Source organism: Phyllostomus discolor, chromosome 6, assembly GCF_004126475.2.
Source record: "Phyllostomus discolor isolate MPI-MPIP mPhyDis1 chromosome 6, mPhyDis1.pri.v3, whole genome shotgun sequence".
NCBI classification, from domain to species: domain Eukaryota; kingdom Metazoa; phylum Chordata; class Mammalia; order Chiroptera; family Phyllostomidae; genus Phyllostomus; species Phyllostomus discolor.
This window is the reverse complement of record NC_040908.2, coordinates 96,539,702-96,553,081: the sequence shown is the minus strand read 5'-3', so window position 1 is coordinate 96,553,081 and position 13,380 is coordinate 96,539,702. Positions and strand designations below refer to the sequence as shown.

General features: G+C 38.8%; 1 protein-coding gene across 5 annotated transcripts in view; it reads left to right on the top strand.

The window, feature by feature from the left end:
* Positions 1-9,131, top strand: part of MTMR2 (myotubularin related protein 2) — a 113,723-nt gene extending 104,592 nt beyond the window's left edge. For all 5 annotated transcript variants that reach the window (XM_028517611.2, XM_036028656.1, XM_028517610.2 and 2 more), the window contains 4 exons: positions 876-968; positions 4,493-4,606; positions 6,890-7,066; positions 7,739-9,131. In XM_028517611.2, the coding sequence (XP_028373412.1) occupies positions 876-968; positions 4,493-4,606; positions 6,890-7,066; positions 7,739-7,900 (546 nt within the window). In that variant the 3' untranslated portion in view covers positions 7,901-9,131. The remainder of the gene's footprint in view (positions 1-875; positions 969-4,492; positions 4,607-6,889; positions 7,067-7,738) is intronic.
* The last annotated feature ends 4,249 nt before the right edge of the window (positions 9,132-13,380 follow it).

The window sequence follows — 13,380 nt, the reverse complement described above, 5'->3', positions numbered from 1 at the left end:
TCATCAAGGAAACTGGCTTGAGAGTGATTGGCTTTGTCCCTTTCATTTAACTGTGAGTGTGTGGCAAGGCAGAATCCAACCACAGTGCGGTAAGGTACCAAAAGTTTTATCCTTCATCACTTTTGCACCATTAGTGCAAACGTCAATAAATTGAAAAAAGCAAGTATGTTTTACTATTATGAAATTAGTTTCTACCTCATATTCCTCCCACCCCTACCCCACACTGCCCCCACCAGAGAAGTCTGTGGTCCATACTTTTAGAATCAGTGGCTTCAGGGTACGAAGTAGGGGTCTGTTTTGGTCATCTGTGGCAAAGGTTCTCAGAGAAGAAAAAGAATGGAGAAACTGGGTGAGTGCATGCTTGGAGGGCAGAAGTCAAACATTTTTTAAAGGGGTATGAAGATTTGTGCTAATGTGATACTTCTTGATAAAGACAGACTGGAGCTGTACGATACAACAGGTCCCCTTCATGCACTGGCCAAGATGTTAAAGGAGAAGGGTGCTTTCTGAGGCTGTTGCCCAAGTAACGTAACATTCAGGGGAAAAGTAGATCTCCAGAACAAAAATCTGGGCTCTGAGGTGTCACTGTTCCTGTCTTCCATAATCAGCTTTTTACCTTCTGGGTTTCACTTATTACACCAAGTTGTAATTCCAATTACAAGCATCTCATGTAAAAAAATAATCTGGCGTTTGTACATCAAAATGTTAATAGACATTTCACAGGTAGGGTGACGGGTTATTGCTCTTTTCTTTTAAAAAGATTTTCTGAATTTTTAAAAATATTGAGGAAATAGTACTTTTATTAGGAAATAATGTCTATTAAAAAATGAAAAATCCCACAAGGTTCAGATACTGTTTCACTGTCTTTCATTCAGAGACTCGGCCATGGAGACAAGAATCACGCAGATGCAGACAGATCGCCGGTTTTCCTTCAGTTCATTGACTCTGTCTGGCAAATGACGAGACAGGTAATGTCTCTGTATATCCATTCCTACTTCTCTTTTTTCAGCTGTCCAGTCAGAGTTGGGAGATTTGGTCACTGATTATCCTACATTTCACATAAAATGGAAATTTTAGGTAATAGAGCTTTTACCTAATTATCACATTGTGAATTTGGCTAAAGAATATTATTTGAGAGTAGTATTACACACTTGACACTGTGGTTTCATTAGCATTTCAATGAGTGGCACTGATAATAACCCAAGAGGATTCCTCTTTTGTTTTATTTATTTTAATCTTTACCATATTTTCTCTTACATTACCATTCAGTCCCCTTATATCCACCTCTCCCCTCCGCCTCTGTTTTAGACAAGTAGTGTTAAATAATGGCCATATCTTCACCCAGAAGCTCATCTATATATTGCTAAACAGGTAAAGAGATGGAAAAATAGGCAAGTAATTTTAATGAGAAAAAATGGGTTAGGCGGTAAATTATGTCAAGGTAGGTATATAATAGATTCAGTTCTTTTTTTCCTTAGGTATGCAGAGATTGTTTTTTAGACCTATCAACTTTCTAACAAACACATGTGAAATTTACTCTAAATGGATTTAGGTTTTTTTGGAAAGATACCAGAGGAGACTGAAAAAATACCTCATTTATTATGGGATCACCCCACTGATGAGGCAAGGGTTTGGTGTCTTAAAAATATTTAACTCTATTCAAGAAAAATCATCTCAGAACCCCAAGCTGGATCCAGCATATTGGTATGTGAGTTGGCGCTTCACCGCAGGGTGTGTTAGACCTGGTTTTTGTTACAGTGCCCCATGGATATGAGGCCAGGCTCATAGGATCACATTTAGGATCACATTTGAGCTTCAAGAAAATACTATTTATTTCATTAAAAGGAGGTGGCAATCCTTAGGACCAATACATCAGTTATACAGTATATTAAATAGCTCATCTTTTTCCCCCCATTAAGATTTTCAGTTTGGTTGGATTAGTTTGAAACCTGCCAGGTTAAATTGTATTGTAGCTGACTATAGTATTTTGAGGCTGGTGTTTTCACACATATACTACAAGTGTGTATACAACCCAGTTTTCCTCTATACATTAGACCTTGTATGTTGTGGGGAGGGGAGATGCTACATACTTATTTTAATAGTTTTACTACTTCTTGGAGTAGGTTTGAATTTTCCCCTTGGAATTGCCTTTGAGGTAGTGTATCACCTATACAAACCCTTACAAATCTTTTTTTGGGTGTTTGACTAAAAACAGTAGGATCCAGTTCTGACTGCTACCATATTCAATTTTTAAATAACATTTAAAAATAACATTTGACTATTGGCAAAAATCACATGTGCTGTATCAGAGGACTGGGAAAGTTGTTTAAAACCGTGGTGTCATTGATGGTTATATGGACTGCTGTCTGGGGACTACCATGAAGGGGCAACGTACAGAGAGATATTAGTTCTGATATGTTTGCTAGAAAAAGAATTAATCACAGTTACCAGTTTGAATAGGAGAGTACATGACAAGTACATTTTCCCTTAGCAATTGTGTTAACTAACTTTCTTTTTTTTTTTTTTAAGATTTTATTTATTTATTTTTTTAGAGAGGGAAGGGAGGGAGAGACAGACAGACAGACAGACACAGACATCAATGTGCGGTTGCTGGGGGTTATGGCCTGCAACCCAGGAATGTTCCCTGGCTGGGAATCGAACCTGGGACACTTTGGTTCCCAGCCCGTGCTCAATCCACTGAGCTACGCCAGCCAGGGCTTAACTTTCTATATGCTATATATCTGTTGTAAAAGCAGTTAAACTTCAGTTCTCAGCTTAAGTTACTAAAAGTTAGAAAATCAATTTAATCCTGTGTTTCTTAGGTAGAACTTAAAATATATTATAGTGATGAGTATTTTGGACATCTAGTTATGTTTTTGTGTGTGTTCTCCTCCTGAACTGAAATGTTTGGTGGTCACAGTGTTTATTGGCAGTCTTCAGTTTTACAAATAAGGGAAACAAAATATTACTCTTCAAAAGCAATACCAGCAGTTAATGCTCTGGTATTCTAGGTTTTATTTTTTTTGTTTTGGGGTTTCTTATTTTGTTTGTGAGGAAATATCCACTGATGAAGCTGAGCTAATAGTCTTGCCAAGAAGATGAAAACTAACCACAGGCTCAGCTCTTTCAGATTGCTGTTTAATGAGTCAGTGCATCTGTAGCTGTCTAATGCAATAAGGCCATTAAGAGTATGTAATAGTACTGGAGATGGGACTTATTTTATAAATAAATGGGATTTGACAGAGTTTCTTACAGATAATTGGCTTTTTGTTGCATGTGCTTGATTACCTGCTTCATTCAGCTGCATAGCCACTGCATGGCAGTCACCCTTCGTCGTCTGAGAAATGTGCCACATTACCCTGCTCATGGCTTCCTACCCTTTTGCTTATAGTTCATGCAATTTTCCTTCACTTTTGGGTAGGGATCAGAGAAAAACTTGGAATAAATATTTATTTCCCAAATCTGCAATCCAAGAGGAATCATGGAATTCCTCTTCACGGGTCACATAATTTGTCCACTCTTACATAGAAACTTTGGAATAATCTTGAAATATTACATTGACATTACATTGGTGGATAAAACTGAAGCCTTTACCTTCCTGGGATCTGTATTTTGTCCTTGACAGGTTCCCCACAGATTGTGTTGTTTGTGTAATATTAAGATACCAGTAAGCCCTTGTCCTGAAGTTAAAGAGAAAGTAAATTTTCTTTTTTGTTAGAAAGGGGCTGCCCAAGTACTGGATTACAAGGTGCTCCTTAAAAGGATAAGCAGATTGGGTTTTATTGATCTGCACGTCTGCCTTGGATAGTTATTTTTATGCATTGCTGACATTTTCTGGAGACATTGATGCTACTTTCTGTGTAATTCCTAAAAACAAAACAATATTTTTGAAAACTTAAAAAAAATCTTAATATGTTGCTTATCGTCATTTTTAGAAGAAAAAGATTAAAGTTGTCAGAATTGCCCAGGTCAAAATTCATCAGCCTGCCAGCTTAGGGTTAATAGATGTGGGGATATAGAAGCATCAAGGTCAGAACATTCAAATTCTTGCTGCATCTGAAAAGGAGATTTGGGAGAAATTATCTTAGAAAAGTGGTAAAGTGATTATTTGAACCAAAAACCAAACAGATAATGCCATAATGGCTTAGAAATTATACAGGGTCTGGCACAAATAATACCTGTTTTTATTATAGAGTCTTTTATTTAAAATCATAAGCATGTAATACTGTAACATAACAGTATCACACTGAAGCACACCATATGACATTTTAGGTGAAATGTTTGAATTAAACTATAAATTATTACACCCATTGTATCACCCTGCCAACCACACTGAAGCAGACATTACTTCTGTTGGACCCTGTAGTTTCGAATATTATTTAGCCTAATTTTAGGAAGTATTAGAAAGGATCTACCCATATACAGGGATAATTATGCTTGAAAAAAATGTCTTAAAATACTAAGTTTTGTGTTTGTGGTGTTTGATTTGCAGTTTCCTACAGCATTTGAATTCAATGAATATTTTCTCATTACCATTTTGGACCACCTATACAGCTGTTTATTCGGAACATTCCTTTGTAACAGTGAACAGCAGAGAGGAAAAGAGGTAAAAGATGAGCCCCATCCCAGCCTACCCCCAATGTGTATTTTTTTTTTTTTTTTTTACTAAAGTGCATTTTATGATGGATTTCAGTGGCATGTTTGTTCTTCTGAATGATTTCTTTGGCCATACTTTATTTTGTATGCTTTAATAGGATTACTTCTATCTATCTGAACCTAATCTTTAAAATTTTATTTATTTATTTTTAGAAGGAGAAGGGGGGGTGGAGAGAGAGAGAGAGAGAAACATACATCAATGTGCAATTACTGGGGGCCATGGCCTGCAACCTAGGCATGTGCCATGACTGGGAATCGAACCTGTGATGCCTGGTTCGCAGCCCGCACTTAATCCACTGAGCTACACCAGCCAGGGCCTGAACCTAATCTTTTTAAAAATACCTCTGTTGCAAGGCTAAAGATACCAGCTGTCAGATGTCAGGTGACTTGATGGGTGGGAATTAGTAGCTACTGAAGAGAATTGAAGTGTGGGTGTGTCAGAGGAACACCAGGCTACCTGTTACCCCTTGCAGATGGAAATCCTTCAAAGCAGGTGCTGACAAATATAATTAGTAAAATATATACATTTGAATGAATGAGCAGCTCAGATCCAAAAATATATTGGGTTCATGAGACATTTTAGGCTTTTTTTAATTTTAAGATAATACTGTAAAACATTCAAACCCTGAAAGATACTATGCAGAAAGTTAAAGTCTGTTACCCTAATCTCTCAGAGATACTACTAGTAGTTGGTATTATTTAGAACACATTATGTTTTAGTCTAAACTGCATCTGTTTTCCTCAAAATGTATCTATCCCATGTATGAATTCAAAATCATATTCTCTTGAGAAGCATGTTGATGTATCTCCATCAGTTTTCATTTTTAAAAAACGTGGTGGTACAAGGGTACCGTGCTTTCCTGCAGAGCGCAGGGCAGAGTGCATGCCTGCTGTGGAGCTGGACTACCTGGGCTCAACCCTTAGGCTTAGCACTCACTGTGAGACCTTGGGCAAGTTCATTTCTACTTCTGTAAAATAGGTCTGGTAGTACTTGCTGTGCTGAGAATTAAATAAAGTAAACCACACAAAACACTGCAATAACTGCCATGTAGTAAGTGCTTCCTAGACCATATTTTTAATTCACCATTGTATCTTCAGTGTCGACTAGCACGCCATAAGTAATTTCATGTATAGGAGACACTCAAGAATTGATTGAAAGTTGGATAACTAAGAATAGCTAAGTTCCAAAGATACTTTTATTTTTTAAAAGCCTTGAATAAGATTTACCATGTCTAGATTTTTAAAAAGAAACATTTTTACTGAGATATAGTTTGCATTCCACAAAGTTCACTCATTTCAAGTGTATAATTTAGTGGTTTTTAATACATCTACAGGGTTATACAACCATCACCACTATGTTCAGAACATTGAAAAAAAACTGTGTACTTGTTAGTAGTTACTCTCCATTCTCCTTTCCTCCCAGCCCCTGGCAAACACTGATCTACTCTGTGGATTTGCCTCTTCTGGACATTTCAGAGAAATGGAGTCATTCAAGATGTGGCCTTAGTGTCTGGCCTCTTTGACTTAGCACAGCAATTTTCAACCTGTGTGCTGCAAGAATTTTTAAAACATGCAGTACTTGACTAGTCAGGGGCACTGACCTCTTTCCCCTTAGATTGTCAAATTAAAAAATGACAACAGCCAACACAACAATAGCTGTGTGGTCTGAGTGAATCAGAATTATGTGTATTTTTTGTCATACCAAAAAAAAGATATTTTTTGGTATGCCACAGAATTTTAGTAATTAGTTATGTGTGTGCCATGAGATGAAAAAGGTTGAAAATCACCGACAGCACAATATTTTCACTTAGCATAAGGCTTAATCTGTGGCATGAACCAATACTTTATTCCTTTTTATGGCTGAATATTCCATTATACACATAAACTATCTTACCCATTTATCAGCTGGTATACTTCTGGGTTTCTACTTTTTGGCTATTATAAGTAATGCTGCTTCAAACATCAGTGTACAAGATTTTGTGTGCGTCTTTCCAGTTCTCTTGGGTGTGCACCGAAGACTGGAATTGCTGGCATGATAACTCTCAGTTGAGCTTTTTGGGGAATTGCACCATCTTCCAATATCCTCTGATTTTAATGTCAGTGGGGCAATCACTGAAGTGTCAAAGTTATCTCCCTCTATAGAGATTTTAATGATCATAATATACCTCTTTACAACTTCTACCTAGTGTAATTAGCTTATATAATGAAGAATCTTTATTTTTTCTTCTTACAGAATCTTCCTAAAAGGACTGTCTCACTGTGGTCTTACATAAATAGCCAGCTGGAAGACTTCACTAATCCTCTCTATGGGAGCTACTCCAATCACGTCCTTTATCCAGTAGCCAGCATGCGCCACCTAGAGCTCTGGGTGGGGTATTATGTAAGGTGGAATCCACGGATGAAACCACAGGTATGCTGTGCAGTGGGAGTTTTCATCCATGCAGTTGTATAAATTATGCTTGTTCCCTTTAAAGCGGCTAGAAAAATTATCTGTGCATATTTAAAATTGTCCCTTTTTCCTGTTAATAGTTATGTACAGTAGAAAAAGCACCATACAGGGGTAATCGGTATACTTGGTTCTTACCATGACTTTGCTTGGATGACTTTGGACAAACCACTTCGGTTTTGCCTTTTCTTCCCTTCTCCATAAGATGAAGTGTCAGACTGGTTAACTTGTAGAGGTCTTGCTTTAACACGTTTGGGAAATAGCTTTAAGAATATAAAAATCTTAACAAAATTCTTGTCCATTTTGGAATATGGAATCTTTACTACTTAGAACTGTTTAAAAGACTGAAATCCTGAAACTAAATGATAGGAAATCTTTGAGCACTGACTTGTAGATTGCCTTCTTAATGACTGTTTGGAAAAGTACCGGCTTCAGGACACTGTGTGGATATACTTGTGGCATCAGGAAAGCAAGCCCGTGGAAGAGCAGCAGTGCTGGAAGGTGGGCTTGGGCTCCACGGCTGAGAAAGAAACACACGTTGCAACATTTAGGGGAAGAACTACATACCAAAATTTGACTTTGGGTTTGCTTAGGATTTCCTAGTTGGAATAATTTCGTGGTGTTTTGCTCTTGTAGGAGCCCATTCACAACAGATACAAAGAACTTCTTGCTAAACGAGCAGAGCTTCAGAAGAAAGTAGAAGAGCTGCAGAGAGAGATTTCCAACCGGTCCACCTCCTCCTCAGAGCGGGCCGGCTCTCCCGCGCAGTGTGGCACTCCTGTCCAGACGGTCGTGTGAGAGCACGTTGGACAGGGGCCAGCATCGCCACGGATTCCTGATTACAATGGCAGCTTTGAGTAGAAAGTCTTCTGAATTCAGAACCCATCTGAGACAAATTCAGTCGCTTTATTTATTTTGAATCTGAGTTTAGAACTATAGCAGTGCAAGTGGTTTATGTGAAATAATTCCATAGGTAATTATATGATTATAACACTAACTTATTAGTCTCCTAAAGAATATTAAAATGCTTCAATCCTGGATCCACAGTGGGAATGTTTCTGATTTTAAAAGAAAAATGCTGTCTTAGAAATTTTGGTGCCTGGTAAAATCAAAATACAAACCATTTCAAAAACATACCTCTTGAAGGAAGAGAGCTTATTGCATCAATTTTCAAATCAACACTGAAATTCCCTGGCATTCTACATACTTCAGTCTCATGACAGATCACACTGATAGTCCTTTCTGTATCACAGACTTTTCTTTTTTTGTGGTTAGTGATCTGCTTAAGAACAGCCTTTAAACACCCACATTCTTCATGTATGATAAGGCAAAATCTTGAGGACGTTATGGTGTCGTAGTTGAAAAATATTGTTGCCATTATTCATGTACTTGTTTAAGATGTATCATTAGATAGCTGTCCAAAATGGTGCCTTAGAGAGGTGCTTGGGGGAGGTCGGAGAGGAAAAAGGAGTAGCTGTCCAGGGTTTCAAAGAATTCCATGTCCTTCAGATTAATTTCCATTTGACCAATGACTAGGAACATCATGACCAAACATTTTAGAAACTCATTATCTATCCTACTTTAGATTTGTTTTGTGTGTGTGTGTGTGTGTGTGTGTGTATTTGACCAACACAGAAGGTATTTGGTAAGTTTTCGGGCAATATTTTAAAAAGTTTACTAGGATTGACTTTTTTCTGAGGTCTGTATAAATTGCTTATGAGAAGCACTATGTTCAAATCTCACATGAAATATTTTACTATTACTCTCTTGCAAATTCTGTAATTCCACTGAATGATGAAGTCTACCAAAGAGCTTACTGCATGTAAAAATGTACTACAGTCTCAGTGCTGGTAAGGGAGACCCCGCTTCACTGTTCACCTGCTGTGGTAAAGAGTTCGGTGCTGGCATGAACATTTACTCCTTGATGTCTGTTTCACTCCATAGAAGAGCCATATGTTACGCACTGTAACAAAGGAGCTTCTTGTCCCTTGGGTCTTTAATTAAAAGAGAATTTCAACTGACTTTTAAACTTTGTTCTTGTTCTAGTTATTTACCTTAAGTTTCTTTTGCAGAAATGTTATTTGAGAACTTTTTTGATGAGTGTCTCCTAGCATCTGCTTCAAAATGAAATGTTGATTCATTTTGAAGCATACACTTGGCTGGTGTAGCTCAATGGATTGAGCGCAGGTCTGCGAACCAAAGCATCGCCGATTTGATTCCCAGTCAGGGCACATGCCTGGGTTGCAGGCCATATCCCCAGTATGGGGTGTGCTAGAGGCAACCACACATTGATGTTTTACTCCCTCTCTTTCTCCCTCCCTTCCTCATCTCTCTAAAATAAATAAATAAAATCTTTAAAAAATGCTAAAGAAAAACAACTGGAGTTGATGAACTCAATAAATGACAATAATACATTAGCAAGTATTGCAAAAGACCAGATGGAAGAGAAAATATATTAACTGGAGGATAGGAATTTAGAAATTATTTAGGTGAAAAAGAACAAACAACAAAAATTCTTATCCCTGACTGGTGTGGCTCAGTGGATTGAACACTGACCTGCAAACCAAAGGGTTGCCAGTTTGATTCCCAGTCAGGGCACATGCCTGGGTTATGGGCCAGGGCCCCAGTAGGGTGCACAAGAAGCAACCACACATTGATGTTTCTTTCCCTTCCTTTCTCCCTCCCTTCTTTCTAAAAATAAAATCTTTTTTAAAAGTTTTTTTAAAGTGAAGAAACACTATAAGAGTCATCAGACTCTATTAAAAAAGCCAACATAACATTAATTGGTATGACAGGAGGAGAGAATGCGGCAGAACATTTGAAGAAATAATAGCTGAGAATTTCCCAAAGCTGTGAAAGAAACAATGTATACAAATGCAAGAAGCTAACAGAACAATTTATTATCTCAATGCATAAGACTTTCTCCAAAACACAATGAAATTGTGAAAAGTCAATGATAAAGAATTTTAAATGGAACAGAGAGCCCAGAAATAAACCCAAGTCTCTATAGCCAATTAATATTCAACAAAGGGGGCAGCAACATAAAATGTAATAAAAAGAGCCTCTTCAGCAAATGGTGTTGGGAGAGCTGGACAGCTATGTGCAAAAAAATGAAACTTGGCCACCAATTTACACCTTACACAAAAATAAATTCAAGGTGGATAAAAGACAAATATAAGTCATGACACCATTAAAGTCCTAGAAGAGAACATCAGGAAAATATCAGATACTCCACACAGCAATATTTTCACTGATATGTCTGTCCTCTAGAGCAAGGGACATAAAGGAAAGAATAAACAAATGGGATCTCATCAAAATAAAAAGCTGCATGGCTAAAGAAAACTATTAAAAAGAGAACCAACCATACGGGAAAACATATTTGCCCAATGATTTGCCAATGATACCTCAGACAAGGGTTTAATCTCCAAAATACGTAAAGAACTCACACAACTCCACTCTAAGACAAGCAACCCAATTAAAGAATGGGCAAAGGACTTGAACAGATACTTCTCCAAGGAGGACATATAGGGGATCCAGAGACACATGAAAAGATGCTCAGTATCGCTAGCTATCAGAGAGATGCAAATTAAAACCATAATGAGATACCACTTCACACCATTGGGAATGGCCATCATATACAAAGCAATAATCAACAAATGTTGGAAAGGTTGTGGACAAAAGGGAACCCTAATGCACTGTTGGCGGGATTGCAGACTGGTGTAATCACAATGGAAAACAGGGATTTTCCTTAGAAACTAAAAATGGATCTGCCTTTTGACCCAGCAATTCCACTGCTAGGATTATATCTTAAGAACCCTGAAACGCCAAGACAAAAGAACCTATGCACCCCAATGTCCATAGCAGCACAGTTTACAATAGCCAAGTGCTGGAAGCAACCAAGATGCCCACCAGTAAATGAATGGATCAAAAAACTATGGTACATTTACACAATGGAATTCTATGCAGCAGAAAGAAAGAAGGAGCTCCTACCCTTTGCAACAGCATGAATGGAACTGGAAAGCATTATGCTGAGTGAAATATGCCAGGCAGTGATAGACAAATACCATATGATCTCACCTTTAACAGGAACCTAATCAACAAAACAAACAAGCAAGCAAAATATAACCCAAGACACTGCAATTGAGAACAGGCTGACAGTGACCAGAGGGGAGAGGGGAGGGAATATCAGGGGGTAAGGGGGAAGGGTTTGCAGGAACAAGTATAAAGGACACACGGACAATAACAAGGAGGGGTGGAAATGGGAGGGAGGTGGGGAGGGCTAGGGGGATGGGCTGGGATGGGGGTAAAAGGCAGAAAGCTGTACTTGAACAACAATTAAAAAAATTGTTTTAATGCAGCACAGCAAAAAAGACAGTAACATACAAAGGAACTCCCATTAGGCTGTCCACAGATTTCTAAGCAGAAACTCTACAGAGCAGGAGAGAGTAGAATGACATATTCAAAGTATTGAAAGATAAAAATTGCCATCCAACTCTCAAGCAAAGTTATCCTTCAGATATGCAGGAGAAATAAAGGTTTTCCCAAACAAAAAGTGAGGGAGTTCATCCCCTGTCTCATAAGAAATGTTGAAGGAAGGTCTTCAAACTGAAATGAAAAGACAAATGTGCACAAGACTATTACTAAAGTGATAATCAGATTGAGAACTGTAACTCCTTTAGAATAGCAGCATAAACAATTATAGCATAAAAGTAGAAAGCATTAAAAATAACTATGGCTACTACAATTTACCAAATTCACAGAATAAAAAGATAATTTGCAAATAAGTGGAAGCACATACAGTATTCATAGATAGGAAGAATTAACATTAAAATGTCCATACTACCCAAAGCAATCTACAGATTTAACGCAATTCCTATCAAGATTCCAATATTATGTTTCACAGAACTAGAAGAAATATTTCTAAAGTTTATGTGGAATGATAAAAGGCCTCACACAGCAACAGCAATCCTGAGAAAGAAGGACAAAGTTGGAGGAACCACACTACCTACTATCTACCTATACTATAAGGCTATAGCAATCAAAACAGCATTATTTGGTGTAAAAACAGACTTCTGATCAAGATGGTGATCTAGGCAAACATGGCTTGCCTCTTTGCTCAACCACATCAAAATTACAACCAAAATATAGAACAACCATCACTCAGAACCATCAGAAATTAAGCTGAATGGAAGTCTGACAACTAAAGAAACCACATCCAGACTGGTAGGGGAAGTGCAGATGAAGAACAGGATGGTCCCACACCCACATGTGGTGGATAAAAATGCAGGAAGGATATCTTGGGAACAGAGTCCCAGCCCCACACCAGGCACCCATTCCAGGGTTCCAGTGCCAGGAAAACAAGCCCCCACAACTTCTGGCCGCAAAAATTAGCGCGGACTGAATTGGTGGAAGAAAATTCTGGAGCCATAAGCAGTTCCTCTTCAAGAACCCACACACGGACCCACCTATACAGACTCATTCCATCTGAGCTCCAGCACCAGGGTAGCAACTTGAAAGGCAACAGTGCTAACTGAAGTTTGGCTTCAAGATGAGCAGAGATGACTGTCCCTTTTCTAACCCCTCACCCCAACAGAGCTAGTAAGCTAGTACTATATCTGAGACTCCATCAACCTGGCTAACACTGTTTGATCTTCCTTGGAGATCCCAAGAGACTCAAACTGGCCCACCCAAGCTACTTTTCTATATGAATGGCTGGACTTGGCTCATGTTTCACAACTTCCTAAATCCTATCAAACAAGCAACAGGTAGCTCCAGTGAGCCCCAGGCCCAGCACTAGCAGCAGCCAGTTTAGATTCACAGCTTGGCTTCACCTGGGAACCCCCAAGCCCAGCCCAAATAGCAGCCATCTCAGATTGATTTATAGCAGGGGTGTCAAACTCATTTTCACCAGAGGCCACATCAGCCTCTTGGTTGCCTTCAAAGGGCTTAGTGTAATTTTAGGACTGTATAAATGCAACTACTCCTTAACTAGGGGAAAGGAGCTTGGTGCTGCTGCTGGGTAGAAACAAAGTGTCGAGCCAGACACTACAAGGTGGAGGGCCAGATTTGGCCCTCGAGCCTTGTGTTTGTCACCTGTGTTTTATAGCTTAGGCAGGGTGGCCCTGGCCAAAACACAGGTTGGGGCTGACCTTGACCTGTGCCACCTGGAAAACCCCAGGGCCAGCACACCCAGTAAACAGCTACAGACCACATCAGAGCATCACCACCCTGCCCCTGCACAGCTGATCCTCCACAGAGGGTGGAGCTTGGTGATCAGT